The following is a 19,859-nucleotide window of genomic DNA, read 5'->3' as shown; positions in this document are numbered from 1 at the left end:
TCCAATGGGCAGGGTCAGTCACTCAGGTATGGTACAGCAGGGCAGGTCCAGCTGAAGGGGGGTTGCTGGGATGGGTTGTTTGTGGCACGTACCAGGACTGACATTGCGGACCAGGAATCAGTGCAGGGCAAGTTCCAGTAGGCCATGCCTGTGCTCCTTGGGAGTGTGATATTCAGCACACGGCAGTGGGTAGGAAGGAGGGGGTAGATTGTGATGTGTGGAGCTAAGATGGGTATGGGAAAGACAAGAGAGAGGAGAGAGGAATAGGAGCCCAAAATATAGCCACAAAGAAGAGTGCTAAGAGAGCTTGCTATTGGTGTTGAGAGATGAGAGACTGAGAAATAGGGAAAAACAAAAAGAAAAAGAAAAAAGAAAAAAATGAATAAATCAAGAAACTGGAAAGGAAGAAAGACCAAAAAGGAATAAGAGAGAGAAGAAAACAAACCACAGAAACAAAAAAAAAAGAAAAAAGAAATGCCCCCAGGGATGTCCCTGTGCGTCTGTGCAGAGTAAGGTAGTAGCTTCTAAGCCGTGTGGTACTGCCTGGCTAGAATGGGCTCCGAAGCCGAGAAGAGAAAAAGAAAACCAACAAACAAATCAAAACAGAACGAGTCAGAGCAAACAAACAAACAAAAAATCCCCGAGTGTCCCAGCAGCGTGGTGGCACTGGCAGGGAAGCAATTTCACAGTTGAGTGGTGTTTCGCAGCCTTTCAGGAAGAAGGAAAGATGGCGCATGGAGCCAGGTATTTGAGAGAAAGGAAGGGGAGGTGGTGAGAGGTAAGGAAGAAGTCTATAGAAGCAGTAAAAAGCAACACCAGCAGCGAACATAAGGCACTCATGGAGCCGGCCAGTGCAGGCAGGTGGAATCCAAGCGACACTGGGGTGAAGCTGTTACTTCCCGGCCAAGAGACTGTGGCTGCAGGAAGCAGAGGAGACTAAGTGGGGGTGAAGAATGGTGGGGTGGGAAAGCGTATATTGCTGGTTACCTGTTGTTCTGTCTCCTGCTGGAAGCTCTGTGAAGCTGCTTTCTCTTACCCCCTGTTCGCTAATCTCCGATAGGAGTGCAAGATGGTGGATCCGTGCAGCAGTAGCTGATAGGAGACCTCTGCATGTATCTCTCCTCACTCTCTGTTCTCAGTCAGTTTCTTATTCCATTCAGTGCTTGGCTGAGTTCTTTATCTCTTCATTTGATGCTTAGGGTTTCAGGGTTGACATGTGACTCTCTTTGACTTAGTTTTTCTGATCTTTGCTTTTTTCTCCCATTTCTTTAAAGCATCTAAAATATATTTGAAACCAAACCTCCATTATCTTTATTTCAGTTCCCCTTTCCTGTCAATGTAGATAGTTTGGTGTTATAAATTACTCAGAGGGACCCTCCCTTTATGTTTATTTATAGGTAAAAACATGTTAATTCTCAAATCAAAGTTGAGTTATATAGCAAGATAACAGTACAAATGGGAATTAGAAGTAAAGCAAGTGAGAATGATTTTAATTTTGAATTTATTTAAAAGCATTTATTTAAAGCCTATAGAGATAATTAAAATAAAAAGTCTTAAATTCAAAAACCTTTGAGTGGGAAAATCCTGGAAAGTGGTAACATCATAGGAGGCCCAAGATAGTAATTGAGAAGGCAGAAGGGTAAGCTGGTTGATTGATAGTAATATTCTAACACTGAGGTGGAAAAAAAACCCAACTCTCAGCATGATTCAAATGAATCAATAACTAAAATATTAAACTGAACTTGAATCACTCTAGTACTCTAGATTGATTATAAGTTGAAATAAAGAATAAAATAGATGGTTAAAGGAATAAAACAGATTTCTTGAAAGAGAAAAATTATACAGACATGATTAAGTTATAGCAAAGTTCAAGGATATTATTGTTTATTGTACCAATTATCAATGCACTCCCCAGTTCATTTATTACTTATTACTTTATTACTGGTACTAATCAGTTTCCTCCTCTATAAAATGGCCATAAAAAAGCATTCCTAACATATAGGATTTGGGAAGGACTAGATGAGGTAATATATAAAAAGCCCTTAACATAATTTTTATACATAGTAAATATTAACTAAATGGTACAGTTTCTGATATTCTGATCAATGTATATTTACTACTAGGACTACGTAATTGGTATAATTCTAATAAAAATTTTTTATTCACTAAAACAAAGATCCTTCTAGTCATACATAAGTGAATGAGAATAGACACTGTTATCCTAGTTATTTTTGGGTTTTTTTAATGTTTTAATAAATCAGACTGGTCTTCCTTCCAGTTAGTCTTAAGTAGTGAAGTTTTATTGTGTGTTGTATTTTCACATGTCACATTTAATGTCAAGAACTCAGATGTAAGCATTATTTTCACAAAGAAAGGAGCCCTGGTGGTGCAACAGTTAAGCCCTTGGCTGCTAAATGAAAGGTTGGCAATCTGAAACCACCCAGTGGCTTCATGGGAAAAAGACCTGATGATCTGCTCTATAAAGATTACAGCCAAGAAAACCCTGTGGGGTTGCTATAGTCAAAATCTGCTCAATAACACCTAACAACAACAGCAGCACTGGCAACAACATTTTACTTAAACTAAAAAGTTATTATTCTTTGCCAAAAAACGAACAGTAAAATCCAGAGGAAATATTACTTATCCTTTTTTCTCACTTTGTCTTCGCATGTTAGTCTTTAATAATAAACATAGTAAATGTTCCTTAATATACTTATCAGTATATAACTAATAAGAATATTAATAATAGCTAATATTTACTGAGCACTTATTATTTGATAGACATTATGCTAATAACATCACAAAATTATCCCATTTTGTTCACAAAACACTATAGTAGATGCTATCATTATTCCCAGTTTTATGATCGAGAAAGAGAGGCTCAGAAAAGGTAAGTTGTTTTCCCAGGGTCAAAGAGCTAGCAAGTGATAGAGCTGGAACTGAATACAGATTCAATTAACATCAAAACATTAACTCTTCACCACCACTATACTGAAAAAATGAAATTAAAAAAAAAGGAAAGGAGACTAATATAGAAAAGTATTACATGTGAAAGGAGTGTCTAAAATAAAATGGTGACCTTTCTTAGTTAATAAAGGCAGTGTCAGTGTTCTGATTTTCTTCATAATGCTGCTTAAGCTCATGAGAAACAAATATGTAGAAAAGAATAGATTAGAAAAAGAATAGGATAGGAATCCCAAGCTGGAAGAGAGTAGAGAATAGGACAGCAGAACAACATAATAAGGTATTAAAAAGGATGTGCTGGTGAAAGGAAAAGGAGCTCTGGTTTCCCAGTAGTTAAGCACTGGGCTGCTAACCAAAATGTCGGCGGTTCAAAGCCACCAGCCACTCAGGGTGAGAAAAATGTGGCAGTCTGCTTCTATAAACACTACAGCATTGGAAACGCTATGGGAGCAGCTCTGCTCTGTCCTATAGGGTCACTATGAGTCAGAATTGACTTAACAGCAACTGTTTTTTTTTTTTTTTTTAAATGGGTGAAAGGAAGCAAATAGGTGAGAATATGTTTTTGGTCTTTTTTTTTTTAAGCAATAAGAATTGAGAGAGTGGTGTCTGTCAGACCGGAAGGGTTAGAAATAGGAAAAGTTATTAAAATCAAAGTTATATTTCAGATCCAATACAAATATTCTATTATTTTACTCCCCATCATGAACGATCAGTGCTAAAATGAAAGTTTTGACCACAAGTACAATGAAAAGATTTGTGTATAGTTTCATTTTTTTAAAAAATGAGATTAATTTTCACATGAGATTCTAGCAACTGAAAAGTATCAAAACCATTTTAATTTAAAATATTAAATATACCAAACTACTTAAAAGATCTTTAACTAAGTTCATAATCATTTACTAATAAACTTTTGTATATAATTCAATGTGTGGTAAATATATTGATGTGTCTCTGATCTTTTAAGGCACATCTGTTCATATGCAAAACTGTGCAAACAAGAGAAGTGCCTAGAAAATTTCCCAACATGCATCAGGATGAGTTCTCAGTCCCAAGAAATCACTTTTAAGCATGTGGAACTAAACAGAGAACATTCCCAGACAAATCATTATTCCAAAGGAGTGCTGGATGTATAAGTGGCTCATGCACGACTTAAAAGATTAACCCAAAGTAATACACCCTATAACAAATCTGTTGCCATCAAGTCAATTCCAACTCATAGCGACCCTATAGCCCAGAGTAGAACTGCCCCATAGGGTTTCCAGGAGTGGCTGGTGGATTTGAACTGCCAACTTTTTGGGTGGCAGCCGAACGTTTAACCACTGTGCCAACAGGGCTCCAATACATCCTACCCGTTAAAGGCAGCCTTGGACATTTTCTCTTAGAGCAGCGTTTCTCAAACTCTTCACTATTGACATGTGAATAATGCTTTCTTATGAAGGGCTGTCTTGTGCATTGTAGGATGTTTACCAGCATCCCTGGCCTCTATCCACGTCAGTAGTAGGTGTCTCCAGACATTGCTCCTAGTTGAGAACCAGTCTTAGAGCATTTGTCATCTTAGTGGTTCCATTTGCAGTCATCCAGCATTCCCATTATAAACACCATGTTTTTTAAAAAGGCCTATTGTATAAGATACACCAAGAAGAATGGAGAGGTATGGGGATTGGGTGCGGATTAGCAGTGATTAAAGTATTCTGTATTTTCTTACATTTTGAAGACTTTCTATCCAAAATGGTACCCTCCTTAATTTTTTATTTCATGTAGCTCAAACAGCCTAAGGGTGATATTGGTTCAGCCATGCATATAACATAAAGCAGAGTATTTAGATTCTATAATAAATTTAGCTTGACTCTGTATCACTGAAAAAAAAAGGAAATCATTGCAGAACATCAACTACCGTGTATCGTATGTATACTATCTATAATAGATGGATTTCTTAGAATGAACTGTTACAGTAAAATTCTTTTAAACTTCAAGAACTTTCGAAAACATTTTAATAAAAATTTTAAATTGTCTAATATAACAAAATCCTAGTAATTAATTTTACCTAGACCTAAAAGAAGATCAGGTACTCGCAAACTTTATCGTCTGTCCCAAAATTTGGCATCTCACCAATTTTCAGGTAACCTCCAAAATTGTCTTTAAGGTATCATGTTTTCTACATGGTCCACAGCACTTTATCTTCTTTTATCAATTCAAGTTACTTTTCTATTTTTCTGTCTCGTTCCCCAATACATATATTGCATGTGTGCAGGCACACACACCGCACATCCGTAAGATTTTAAATGCATCTGAACTGGAATTGGTTGCTAGACAAGAATGAGCTGTCTATAGGTTGTGGATAAAAAGAGAAAAATAGAAGAAGCTTATCTTCTAAATGAGAGTACACATACAACAAACAAACAAATAAATCAAGAAGTTAATTTCAGATATTGAGAAGTGACATGAGGCAATGAAACTGGTAGTTAGATAAAGAGTGTCGCTGCTGCTGTAGTGAGGCTGCTTTAGGAAAAAGGAGAAAGGCCGTTAAAATAAGAAAGTAATTCTAATGAAATGAGATTTTACTTGGTTTCTTTCTCATACGTGTTTCTGCCAAGGAAAAGAATAAGACTCAAATTATAGAGTACTGGATTGTTTTTGAGTCTGTGGCATAGAGGAAAGTTTTGTTCCTACAGGTATTTCAGGCTTGTAGTTAAGAATGTGGTACAGGTTAAATGCTTGGCTGCTAACCAAAAGGTTGGTGGTTCAAGCCCGTCCATTGGCTCCTCAGGGGAAGGACCTGGCAATCTGCTCCCATAAAGATTACAGCCTAGAAAACTCTATAGGACAGTTCTGCTGTGTCACATGGCGTCTCTATGAGTCGAAATAGACTTGGCACCTAACAACAAGTTAAGAATGAGGTCATTAGGTAGTTGAGAAGCCTTTATCTTGGCTGCTGATCATAACCATCTGTGGAAGTTAAAAAAGAAACAGCTGGAGGGGGCAGTGCCTCTGCATTTCCAGGGTTGGTCATTAGCATCTGTATTCTGCTACTGTTGAATGGGCAGGGTTGAAAACCACTAAGGTAGTGGAAGGAGAAAGAGGATAATTCTAAGGGTATTTTTCTGAATGGGACAAAAAAAGAGCCCTGGGGGCACAATGGTAAGTGCTACAGCTGCTAACCAAAAGGGCGGCAGCTCAAATCCACCAGCCGCTCCTTGGAAACCCTATGGGGCAGTTCTACTTTGTCCTGTAGGGTTGCTATGGGTTGGAATCGACTCAACGACAACAAGTTTGGGTTTGATTTTTGGTGGGACAAAAAAAAGGTATATTTTTGAGACCAAAGATATTCAGTTATTCATCAACAAACATTTATTTTTGGGATTCTCTCATGTACCAAGAATGGTGTACACTCTGGAGATAATTGAGACATAACATCTAAAATAGAAAACCCATTGCCGTTGAGTTGATTCCGAAAAAGAAAACAAGTAATTATAGCATGAACCTACAATAGACATATAAAAAGTACGGTGGTGGCATAGAGAAAGGAGTGATTCACTGTACTTGTAAAGATCAGGGAGGATTTCACAAACAATATGAAGTTCTTTTAAAGAACAAGGATAGGGAGCAAGGAGTTGATTTAGGGATGTGGTGGATACCTAATGCAAAATCACAGAAATGTGAAAAACATGATTCTAGACTCAGCATTGCTGGAGCATAATGCAGAGGGGAGGCAGTGGTGAGAGATGGGCTGAAGGAGTGGGCACATGTGGAGAGGCCAAGTAAGCTTTTGGAAAATCAGAGATTAATCAGGATTAATCATAATAATGCAGGTCACTGGTGGCACAGTGGTTAAGTGCTCGGCTGCTAACTGAAAGGTCGATGGTTCAAACTCACCAGCTGCTCAGTGGGAGAAACGTGGTAGCTGCTTCTGTAAAGATTACAGCCTTGGAAACTACTCTGTTCTACAAGGTCATTATGAGCTGGAATTGACTTGATGGCAGTGGGTTTGGTTTTGGTTTTTTAATCATAATAATGGGTGGTTTAAATACAAGTGAGACAGCAGAAATTTTTCTATAGGAAGGCCAACAACAAATATAAGGAACTCATAAGCGCTTCTGTGTGGTAATGTGAGTATCTGGAAATGACCTAGATTGGATGAATCCCACTAAGCCTAAAGAAACAGTAAATTTCTGATACATGTTAAATATACAGAAAATTTGTCTTATTTGATGATATGAGGAAAACATGTGCATTATTCCCACAAAGAATTTCCTACTACTTTATGCAGCCACCATGGTAGTAATTGATTCACAGAAGAATCCTCAATGGATGCTAAAATCATTGGGTGAAAGATTGTTGGGGAACGTAATATTTACAGGTCTCAGTGTCTCCTCACAGAATTTATTAATTTCAAAAGTTGATAAATCTGGTGGACACCTCCATAACCCAAGTGATCAGAGTTAGCATCACTACCAATAATGGAACAAACTAACATCATCTGCCTGGTGAAGTGAAGCACTGAAAGGGACACAACATCACTTATGTCGTATTCCTGCCGACAATATATAACTTGAATGTACTCATGAGGATACACCTAGACAGCTGTCCTGGTCTTTCCAAAATATGTCAATGTCATGAAAGACAAAGAAGGATAGAGGAATTATTCTAAATTAAATGACACTAAAGAGACATGCACAGCTTCCAGCATCTTACTGGAATCTATGCCACCGATATTTCAAATACCAGCAGGGTAACCCAAGGTGGACAGGTTTCAGCAGAGCTTCCACACTAAGACAGACTAGGAAGAACAACCTGGTGTCTACTTCTAAAAAAAGTTGGCCAATGAAAACCTTATGGACAGCAGCGGAACATTGTCTGGCATAGTGCCAGAAGATGAGCCCCTCAGGTTAGAAGGCACCCAAAATACAACTGGGAAAAAGCTGCCTCCCCAAAGTACTGTCAACCTTAATGACATGAATGCAGTAAAGCTTTTGAGAACTTCATTTGCTAATGTGGCACAACTCAAAATGTGAAGTAATGGCTGCAAGCATCCATTAATAATCAGAACATGGAATGTACAAAATAGGAATGTTGGAAAATTGGAAGTCAGCAAAAAAGAAATGGAATTCATAAAAATCGATATCCTAGGTATTAGTGAGCTGAAATGGACTTCTAGTGGCCATTCTGAATTGGAGAATCATATGATCTACCATGCTGGAAATGATAAATTGAAGAAGAATGGCATTGCATTCATCAAAAAGGACATTTCAAGATCTATCCTGAAGTACAACACTGTCAGTGATAGCATAATATCTGTACGCCGACGAGGAAGACCAGTTTATATGACTATTATTCAAATTTACGCACCAACCACTAAGGCCAAAGATGAAAAAATTGAAGATTTTTACCAACTTCTGCAGTCTGAAATCGATCAAACATACAGTTAGGGTGCATTGATAATTACTGGTGATTGGAATGTGAAGGTTAGAAACAAAGAAAAAGGATCAGCAATTGGAAAATCTGACCTTGGTTATAGAAATGACACCAAAGATCGCGTGATAGAATTTTGCAAGACCAATTTATTCATTGCAAATACCTTTTGTCAGTAACATAAACAGTGACTATACACGTGGACCTCACCCAGTAGAATACACAGGAATCAAATTGATTATATCTGTGGAAAGAGACAATGAAAAAGCTCAATATCATCAGCCAGAACAAGGCAAGGGGCTGACTGCAGAACAGACCATCAGTTGTTCATATGCAAGTTCAAGTTAAAGCTGACGAAAATTAAAACAAGTCTACTAGAGCCCAAAGTACGACCTAGAGTATATCCCACCTGAATTTAGAGACCATTTCAATAAAAGATACAGTGAACGCTAATGACCGAAGACCAGTTGTTGTGGGATGACATCAAGTACATCATAGAGGAAGAAAGCAAGAGGTCATTAAAAAGACAGGAAATAAAGAAAAGACTCAAATGGATGCCAAAAGATACTCTGAAACTTGCTCTGGAACATAGGTAGCTAAATTGAATGGAAGAAATGATGACGTAAAATAGCTGAACAGAAGATTTCAAAGGGTGGCTCGAGAAGAAAAAGTAAAGTATTATAATAAAATGTGCAAATACTTGGAGTTAGAAAACCAAAAGGGACAAATATGCTCAGCATTTCTCAAGCTGAAAGAACTGAAGAAAAAATTCAAGCCTCAAGTTGCATATTGAAGGATTCTGTGGGCAAAATAATGAATGACACAGGAAGCATCAAAAGAAGATGGAAGGAATATGCAGTCACTGTACCAAAAAGAATTGGTTGACATTCAGCCATATTGGGAGGCAGCATATGATCAAGAACCGAAGGTATTGAAGGAAGAAGTCCAAGCTGCACTAAAGGCATTGGCGAAAAACAAGGTTCCAAGAATTGACAGAATACCAACTGAGATGAGTCAACAAACAGATGCAACGATGGAAGTGCTCACTCATCTATACCAAGAAATTTGGAAGACAGCTACCTAGCCAGCCACCTGGAAGAGATCCGTATTTGTGCCCATTCCAAAGAAAGGTTATCCAACAGAATGCAGAAATTATAGAACAATATCATTAATATCACATGCAATAAAATTTTGCTGAAGATCATTCAAAAACAATTGCAGAAATTCAAGCCAGTTCAGAAGAGGGCATAGAATGAGGGATATCATTGCTGATGTCCGATGGATCTTGACTGAAAGCAGAGAATACCAGAAGGATGTTTACCTGTGTTTTAATGACTATGCAAAAGCATTTGACTGTGTGGTTCATAACAAATTATGGATAAGATTGTGAAGAATGGGGACCCCCAAATATTTAATTGTGCTGATGACAGATGAGGAACCTGTACATAGACCAAGAGACAGTCATTCGAACAGCTCAAGGAGTACTGCATGGTTTAAAATTCAGAAAGGTGTGCATCATGGTTGTATCCATTCACCATGCTTACTAATCTGTATGCTGAGCAAATAATCCAAGAAGCGATACGCCATCAGGATTGGACAAAGACTCATTAACAACCTGCGATATGCAGATGACACAGTCTTGCTTGCTGAAAGTGAAGAGGACTTGAAGCACTTACTGATGAAGATCAAAAACTGCAGCCTTCAGTATGGATTACACCTCAACATAAAGAAAACAAACATCCTCACAACTGGAACAATAAGCAACATCATGATAAACAGAGAAAAGATTGAAGTTGTCAAGGATTTCATTTTACTTGCATCTACAGTTAACACCCATGGAAGCAGCAGTCAAGAAATCAGTCGACATATTGCATTCGGCAAATCTGCTGCAAAGGATCTCTTTAAAGTGTTAAAAAGGAACTGGAAAAACCCCAGTAATGTGGCACCCAGACGCCCATTTAACTCAGTACTGAAGTCACTCCTTAGGTTCATCCAAAGATTAGACAAGTTTGTATGGCCAACAGTAACACACGTGAGGGATGTGCTTCATAGTTTAATCATGTATACGAGACTAATGGGCACACCAGCCCAAAAGCAAAGGCGAGAAGGCAGGAAGGGACAGGAAAACTGGGCAAATGGAAACAGGGACCTGGGGTGCAGAAGGAGAGAGTGTTGACACATTGCAGGGTTGGCAACCAATGTCACAAAACAATTTGTGTACTAACTGTTTAACAAGAAACTCATTTGCTCTGTAAACTTTCACCTAAATCACAATTAAAAAAAAAAAAAAAAAGACTAATAGATTAACCTTAAAAAATAAAGTGTTAAAAAGCAAAAATGTCACTTTGAGGACTAAGGTGCTCCTGACCCAAGCCATGGTGTTTTCCGTCACTTCATATGCATGTGTAAGCTGGACAATGGAAAAGGAAGACTGAAGAAGAATTGACATATTTGAATTATGGTGTTGGCGAAGAATATTGAATATACCATGGACTGCCAGAAGAACAAACAAATCTATCTTGGAAGAAGTACAGACAGAATGCTCCTTAGAAGCGAGGATGGCGAGACTTCGTCTCACATACTTAGGACATGTTATCAGAAGGGACCAGTCCTTGGAGAAGGACATTGTGCTTGGTAAAGTAGAGGGTCAGCAAAAAAGAGGAAGACCTTTAATGAGATGGATTGACACAGTGGCTGCAGCAATGGGCTCAAATATAGCAAGGACTGTGAGGATGGCGCAGGACGAGGCAATGTTTCGTTCTATTGTACTATGTTCGTTATGTTCCACTATGAGTTGGAACTCACTTGTTGGCACCTAACAACAACAAGAAACTAACATTAAGAAGAGACAAGTCCCTGTTAGTTCAGTTCCTGTCAAAAGATACGTTGATAAATTTGGTAATTGAAATTAATACTTTTATGTAAGGTGACCATATGTCCCAACTTGTCCCAGAGAGTCTTGCTTTACACTTGTTGTACTGCCATAATTATTAACAACACTCCCATTTCACTCTCAAAAGTGACCCAGTTTAGATGACATATGATCTCCCTACTCTTAATAAAATATGACCCATTCATAATTCTATATCTCCAAACCCCATTTCTACAACAAATTACGTCATTAAAGAACCACACTCTGCTTTTTACACACTTCTGCTGGACTAGTAGATCCTTGTAGGAATGCATTATCAAAACTTTGATTAAATAGTCTGTTTTTATCAAAGTTTTAAAAGGAAAGAATGTGTTACTTGATCTATTTTGATTGCAAAAAATAAAGATTTATTCCTGTTTTCTATTAATTGGTGGGGCTTATTTCAGGGATACATATAGTTAGAAAAACTGGAAACTCTCAGGTTTACAAGATCCCAGGAAGAGATGTACAGCCTAGTCTCATTAGAAGGTAGTTTGGTAACTGGAAGTAGGATCCAAAACAGCCATAGTGACTGAGTTATTGTTACTTTCTGAGCAGTATACATTCTTTAATCTTTCACTGTTATAGTGATTAGCAACTAAACTACCAATTGATTATTTCACTCTTTATTCTAAATATTTTTCCCTCCTCATTACTTTTGCTTATTCATAGGTTGGTTGTATACGCTATGCTTCCCACCTCCAAGAAACTAACTTTGTTTCTACATCATCTTCAATTCCTCTCTACCAAAAAAAAAAAAAAATCTAATTGACTCATTTGATCAGTCATACCTATTTGGATAGACTTTGTTCCATGCCACTTCATCATTTGGGCCACCACACAGGGTTGTGTAATTTGTGCTTTGCACATGGGCATCTAACTAAGGGGACAAGTGAGAGCTAAAGTTCCAGCTCATTCTCCGTTTAAGCCAACTGCTGTGGCCAGGGATTGCATTCACCTGAAGGAACTGGGTCTTTTTCTAATTATCATAAAGGCACCACATAGGCTAGCAGCAGCCCTGTCATAAGCCACAAATACCCTAAATCCAATAAGGTGAGAAGAGTAGAGGAAGGGAAATGTGCACCTGCATGGTGACCTGTGCATAAGTTGTTGCCGTGACCTTTTCCTCAAGCAGTTATTGGGTAGGAACACATTAAGATGGGGCTTAAGGTTTGAATGCATTTTGGGACTTAAGACAGTTACTCTTTTTTCACCCTTTCATAACTTTACAGTGAAAAATTCTGAAAACACTATCTCAGCCAGGTGACCAAAGTCAACATAACAGTGATAAGTCATGTATAGTATATACCCTTGATACGATATGTTGAGAACTTCACTTAACCTCTGTGTTCTTCCTCACCAAAATGCATAACCCCAATCTAACCATAAGAAAAATGTCAGACAAATCCCAATGGAAGGACATTCTACAAAATATTTGACCAGTACTCTCTAAAACTGTCAGGTTTTGATGAAACAAAGTTTATCTTTAATAAAACAAGGTAAGTATGACTGTCAGGGCGAAGGGGGGCCTAATGAGACCTGACAACTAAATGTAATATGGTATCCTGGATGGGATCCTGGAAAAGAAAAAGGACATGAGGAAAACACTAAGGAAATACGAGTAAAGTATGGACTTTAGTTATAATAATGTATTACTGGTTCATTAATTGTAACAAATGTACCATACTAATGTGATATGTTAATAATGGGGAACCTGGGTTCAGATTATATGGGAAGTTTCTGTACTATCTTCACAATTTCTGTAAATCAAACTGTTCTGAAAAATTAAGTTTTTTTTTTTAAAGCATTCTGAGGAAAGCTAATGTTTACTGAACATTTGCTTCATGCAAGGTACTGTGCTAAAAGCTTCATTTACATTATACTGAGTACTCAGGATGATCTTATGGAATAAGTACTGTTGTCTTCATTTTATAGATGAGGAAACAGGCATAGGTTAAGTGGATTTCTTAAAGCCAAAATCTAGGAAATTGAGGAACAAGTATTCACATCCAGGAGCAAGGATTCAAACCCAGGTTGTCTAACTCTAGAACTCTTCCTTCTTTCTTGCACATTTACATCATTTATTAACAGAAGTTGAGCACAAGACAAATGCTTGTTTGGCACTCTTTGAAAACTAGCAGTCATCAGGCAAACAATAAACCTATGCGGAAGAATAAAGAGAAAATTCATGCTTGCTAAGAGACAAAATGAATGTACTTCTAAAGCAGATTGAAGAATTGAAGTTTAAAATAAAGGGAGAAGAAATCCAAGGAATGATGAATCTTATTGAAGAATTAAAGAAGAAGAAGTTATATCCAGAACTTTAATTGTTGAAGTTTTTTCAGATAGGGTAAAATTTATCAAGAATATGAAAAATGTTGAATACTAAGTCATGTACACATCAGCTATATTAGAGTTAAAATAACTGTCAAAAATTACAAGAAAATTGAAAGGAAAAAAAAACTGAAAAACTTGAGCATGATGTCTGCTCATTTAGTGTCACTTACCCCAGTTTTTCTTTAGGACTGAATATCTCTTTGAATTGAAGCCACAGCCCACTAAGATAAGGCCCTACTACACAGCTTAACTCATGCTAATTCCTTTTTCTGGAATCTATGGAATAGGCAGCAAAGAGCAATAGAATTCATGACCTATATTTTGAGCTGTCATTCAGTGTGTACCTTCAATATTAAGTTTTCATTTATCTCCTTGCCTAAGTATGATCTGGACTGGCTCGTGGCCCAGTTCTGATGTCTTCTCTATCTCCAGGATGTTGGCCCTACCTAGGCTTTTATTGGCTTTAAACCCTTTCAAGACCCAATTATTTTCTCCTTTGAATTTTTGTTGATAACTTTGTGTTTTCACTAATGGAAGGCATGCTGATTAAATCACCAATTCAGAATTTTTTGTTATGAATTATAGATTTTGATACCTGTTATGTGGGATCTCATACGTCCCAGTGGTCCCTGGACATGGTAAATACTGGTGATACACGTCATAGATAAAACCAGGTTTTTGTTTTCTTTTGATTTCTTGAAAATTTGCAAAACTTGAGGTAAAACATAAAGGCATCTGGCAATGACTACACGTACATTTTATTCTTGTCTCCTTCTTAGCCTTTTTATTCCTTTTCATGAAACTTTTCAAAACATGGTACAAGGCATTCGTCCTTACTGCAAAAGCATACTTACAGCCCAAATAAATAAAGCCAAGGGATTTTTTTATCTCAGGAAAATTACCACTACAGTGCATTCTTCATTACTGCAAAAGCAGGACTTAACAGGCCAAATAAATAAAACTAAAGGAATTTGAATCTCAGGAAAATTGCCACTACTATGTATTCTTCATTATAACAAAAGCATTACTGACAGCTAAGAAGCAGAAACAGCTGCCTTTTAATATTGCAGAACAGCTCACAGCAGTGCATTTCACCTGCTACATGTGGAAGCAATCATTGGGCCCTAAGATTGAATGCAGGGTAAGAATAACTTATAGGAGTTCGAGTTTCTTGATAAGTACCACTGCAATGCATTATTCCTTATTGCAAAGGCATTGTTTACAGTTCAGAAGCTAGAAAAGCAGGGAGCCAGTAATATCTGGAAACAATGAATGGCATTGTCTTAGTCATCTTGTGCTCCTCCAACAGAAATACCACAAGTGGATGGCTTTAACAAAGAGAAGTTAATTCCCTTACTGTCCAGTCTAGAAGTCCAAATTCAGGGCATCAGCTCCAGGAGAAGGCTTTCTGTCTCTGTCGGCTCTGGAGGAAGGTCTTTGTGATGCATCAGTCTTCCCTTGGTCTGGGAGCATCTCAGCGCAGGAACCTCAGGTCCAAAGGATGCTCTGTACTCCCAGCACTGCTTTCTTGGTGGTTTGAGGTTCCCATGTGTCTCTGCTCACTTCTCTCTTTTATATCTCAGAAGAGATTGGATTAAGACACTATCTAATCTTGTAAACCTCATTAGCATAACTTCATCATAGTGACAGAATTTACAACACGTGAGGAGATCACATATAACCGCATCATAGTGATAGAGTTTACAACACATAAGGAAATCATATCAGATTACACAATCATACAATTCTGGGAATCATGACCTAGCCAAGTTGCTATACACATTTTTTGGGGGACACAATTCGATCCATGACAGGCATCAAGGAGAAAATGGCCACTACGACTAAATGAAGTCTAAGAATAGCTTATTCTTGTGATAAGTAAATTCTTCTGAGATCATAGTAACTGGGAAACATAGTGATGAGGCTTATCTCCCAGAAATAAAGGCAAACCTGTCAAAAGTTTAGAAAATTCACATATCCAGGAGACATTACCTAAGACAATGCTCAGTCTACACAAAAATGAGGCTCCAACTCAGGGTTCTTGAGTTTCACGCATATTTCATTGGTTATATACTATTTATATTATATCATTAAAATAATGTAACTAGCATAAGTTTAGAAATAAATACAATTGACTTAGTAAGCATAAAGCTCAGTTGGCAAGAGCAGAAATATGTAAATGCTAGAAAGTGGCCTGCTAAGCATAGGGTTCAGCATACTATGGCATCATAAGAAAAAATAGAAAATACTCTTTGGTACGTTTGTTAACTGAATGTTGGAAGAAATTACCTTAAGTATGAGTGTATGGCATTATTGTGTTGATGTTGCCTTTGAATTATTCTCCAGGATATATAGTTTTAGATATACCATTTTTAATTTTAATTTTATTCAGAAAATATTTATCAAGCTCCACTATGTGCCCCAAGCATTGTAACAAGTGAAAGTAAATATTTCATAACTCCTTTTTAAAATTAAACACTATTTAGAATGTTACTGAGGATGTTATTTATGATATGCTGAGTAACCTATCTCAGTGCAGAAAATGTAAGTGAAAGAGTAAACTTTGTCTTGCTTCATGAATATCCTTTGGCCTCTTCAGAAAATTAAGGTTGTTTTAAATTATTGTTATGTTTATTTTACTTTAGGAATTTCTTTTGATTATGAAAAAAAATATATTTTTAACTCTTGTTAAATTTATGGTTGTTGTTTTTTATCTTGAAGCTGCCAGAAAAAATCATAATGGACTACTACAAGAAGTATAAGCCTAGAATGAATGAACTGGAAGCTTTTAATATGGTAAATCTCAGAATTAAACATATTAAATTGGATATATCCCTAGATCTGAGTAGGGCCCTATTAAATTTATTGTGGGGCTAGCCAATCTATGTTGTTATTCCCTTACTATAGACAACCTGTTTTGGAGTATTTCCTATTTCAAAACTATATTAGGTGTTAGTAATGTAATAAAGAGAGCACATGGTATATTTCTCTTAAAGTGTACTGTAAGTCCACAGAAAGAAGTTTCGGAGTTCTTTGAACACATATTGTTCTTGATGCAGTTATTTCACAAGCATTCCTTTTAATAAATTTCATTCTTAGTGCCTTTTTAAATAAAGCGCTCTCTCATATGTATGATTGCTTGTTGGGTTATATCGCAAAGTCATTAAAAGGACATTGTTTTCCTGTTACTATTAAAAAAAGCTTTTAATCTCTGCAGTATTCATTTTCTAAAGATTTACAATGGGTATTGGAGATTTGGCCTAAAATAAACTTTCCTGGATATAATTTTCGTAAATGTAAGTATTAAGGAAATAAGCTAGTCCTTTTTTTTTAAGTGATCGCCATTCTAGTTTATTCTTTCTTTTAGATGAAAGTTGTTCTGGCTCCTTGTATAGAGATGTTGATTCTTCTGGATCGACTTTGCTACCTAAAAGAGCAGGTAAAAAATGTTATTTTTAAATGCATAACAAATATCTTTATTAAATCCAGTAATATGGGTCCATTTATCTCTAAGATGGGGCCCTGGTGGCACAGTGGTTAAGAGCTCAGCTGATAACCAAAACGTCAGCAATTCGAATCCACCAAGCTGCTCCTTGGAAACTCTATGGAGCAGTTGTACTCTGTCCTGTAGGGTCGCTGTAAGTTGGAATCGATTTGATGGCAGTGGTTTTTGGTTTTTATCTCTAGGATAAGTTTTCATCCACATAAAACTAGTAAGATAATATTTCTTATTGTTTTCAAATTCTAAATATTCATTCCATCTCATTTTAAACATGTGTGCACAACAGATATTTTCAGCAAAGTTGCTATACTAAAGTTTATGTTCCTTTAATTTAATTAGTATTCAGTAGGCAGTGAACACAAAGCACCATATATGAGATAGTATAACTAAAATTAATGAAGGCCAGGCATAAAAGATATATATACATTTCATTTTGTAAGAATTTGCCTTTTAATTCACTTTTGGAATTTCGGACACATAGTCTGCAGTATAGAAGCTCCTTTCTGATTAATGAAGATTGCTTCTGTTTTTTTCACAATAAATCTTGTTTTATCTATGTTTAGTAACAAAAACATTGCCTTTTTGGTTACCTTTAGGGAAGATATTTTTTGCAGCTTCTACTTTGAGCTGTGGTCAAAATAAAATTTTGTGATCAGTTTAAATTAAGCCCATTTGAGGGTACTGCCTTATGTTTCTACTATATACCCTTCATTTTAACAATTCTACTTTACCATCTTGGGAGTTTACTTTCTTCTTTGTAGGCTACTTGGAACAAATAGACTATAATAAATATCTGCTTTTGTTCTAATTTGTATTTTTATGAAGAAAGGCAATTTAAAAATATTTAAATTAAGATGTACTTTCCTCAGATGCCAACTAACTCCACATAACTGGAGATCTTTGGTTCCCACGTTGGTAAGACAGAGTGAGGCCTCTTTTACTATATGTTCATTTCCCTTTTCAAAATGGTTTACATTGACCTAAGTACAATAGGTAGGCAAAATGGTGTGCACAAAGATTAGTAGATTGGTAATGAAGTGATAGTAATAGTATATATGTTAATATTTCGATTAATTTTATTATTATAAAACTAATACATATTTGTGGAGCCCTGGTGGCAAAGTGGTTAAGAGCTCAGCTGCTAACCAAAGGGTATCAGGAGTTCGAATCCATCAGCTGCTCCTTGGAAATGCTATGGGGCAGCTCTACTCTATAGGGTCACTCTGAGTCATAATTGACTTGATGGCAATGGGTTTAAATACATATTTGTGGTAGAAGATTTAAAGAGAACATACGAATATAAAAGAAAAAATTAAAAGTAATCATAATCTCACTGTTCAGCATTAACTACTATTAAGTTTTTGGTATATTTCTTAGCACTTCTGATATATGTGTATTTTGTGTGTATATATGTACACATTATTTATATTTTAATTAAAATTGAAATCAAGTTATAAATACAGTTTAATATCTAATTTGTTTAATTTGATATATTTTTAGGATTTTTCCAATTCATTTAAATGAATGATTATGTTATATAACCAATGAAATATGAGTACAAAAGCAGCATCTGTTTCTGTAAGTTGAATGCCTTTGTTGAAAGACTTGATAAAGGAAAATCACCATTAAATTCATTAAATGTATTCAGAAGCTGCAGAGTTTCATAATATAATCATTTATTTAACTAATTCCTAATTGTTAATGGTCACTGCTGTTTTTCACTGTCACAGGAAGCTAGTCACCCTGTAGCTCACTCTCTCTGTACATCTTTAATTATTTCCTCAGCATAAATTCCTGAAGGTAAATTGCTTCAACAAAGGATATGCCCTTTATTGATATTCTTGATATATATTTCCATGATTGTTGTACTGGTTTATACATCCTCTAGCAGTATTTGAGAATGTCTGTTCCACCAGCTGATAATTCATGAAAGAAACCTTTCCCTGAGTTGTTTGATGAAGGGAACTATCAGGTTAAATGATGTAAGAAATATTTGGGTCACTAAATCGTACTGCATAGTTTTTGTTGTCAGTGTTAGTTTTATTCAAGAAAGAATGGTTTTCTTTTACGTAGTTTGTCATTTCCATAGTTTTATATTGTAATATATAGTCTGACTCTTTCATCTCTCCTTCAACAAATTATTGTATATCTAAATCACTTATCATTTTGCAGGAAGATATTGCATGGTCTGCACTTGTGAAGTTGTTTGATCCTGTGACATCTCCCAGATGTTATGCTGTTATTGCTCTTAAGAAGCAGCAATGATTCAAGTTAAAGCAAGTTATTACTCACAGATAGGTGGAACCTGTTGCTAGTGTTGCTTTTCTAAACATGATGCCATACTGTGTAAATATTTGAAAGTCATTGTTATATATTTTAAATAAAAAAATAAAATAATGACTGACAACATAATGCCAATCCATTTTTCCATTGTCAAGCATACATTAATAAAATAATTAGTCAAAATACTATAAAAGGGCTAACCTACTTTCGTGAGTTACCACTTCATTGTTGTTTTTGTTGTTGTTAGTTGACGTAAAGTTGATTCCAAGTCATGGTGACCCCCATCTGTGCAGAGTAGAACTGCACTCTATAGGATTTTCAACTGGAAGCAGTTCACCCAGGCCTTATTTCTGAGGTGAGTCTGAGTGTGTTTGAAGCGCCAACCTTTCAGTTAGTAGTCCAGCACTTAATCGTTTGTACCACCCAGGGACAGGACTTTGTAAATGTGAGCCT

The 19,859-nt window shown here is 36.4% G+C and overlaps 1 protein-coding gene across 1 annotated transcript in view; it reads left to right on the top strand.

Moving 5' to 3' along the window:
- The window catches only part of METTL25 (methyltransferase like 25), a 167,153-nt gene extending 147,736 nt beyond the window's left edge, over positions 1 to 19,417 (top strand). Inside the window, exons 10-12 of the mRNA XM_004390258.3 lie at positions 16,343 to 16,417; positions 16,989 to 17,060; positions 19,296 to 19,417. Coding sequence (XP_004390315.1) covers positions 16,343 to 16,417; positions 16,989 to 17,060; positions 19,296 to 19,388 — 240 coding nt within the window. The 3' untranslated portion in view covers positions 19,389 to 19,417. The remainder of the gene's footprint in view (positions 1 to 16,342; positions 16,418 to 16,988; positions 17,061 to 19,295) is intronic.
- The last annotated feature ends 442 nt before the right edge of the window (positions 19,418 to 19,859 follow it).

Source organism: Trichechus manatus, unplaced genomic scaffold, assembly GCF_000243295.1.
Source record: "Trichechus manatus latirostris isolate Lorelei unplaced genomic scaffold, TriManLat1.0 scaffold00293, whole genome shotgun sequence".
Lineage (NCBI taxonomy): Eukaryota > Metazoa > Chordata > Mammalia > Sirenia > Trichechidae > Trichechus > Trichechus manatus.
Note: the sequence above shows the minus strand (reverse complement) of the source record. Positions and strands in the feature narration are given on the sequence as shown.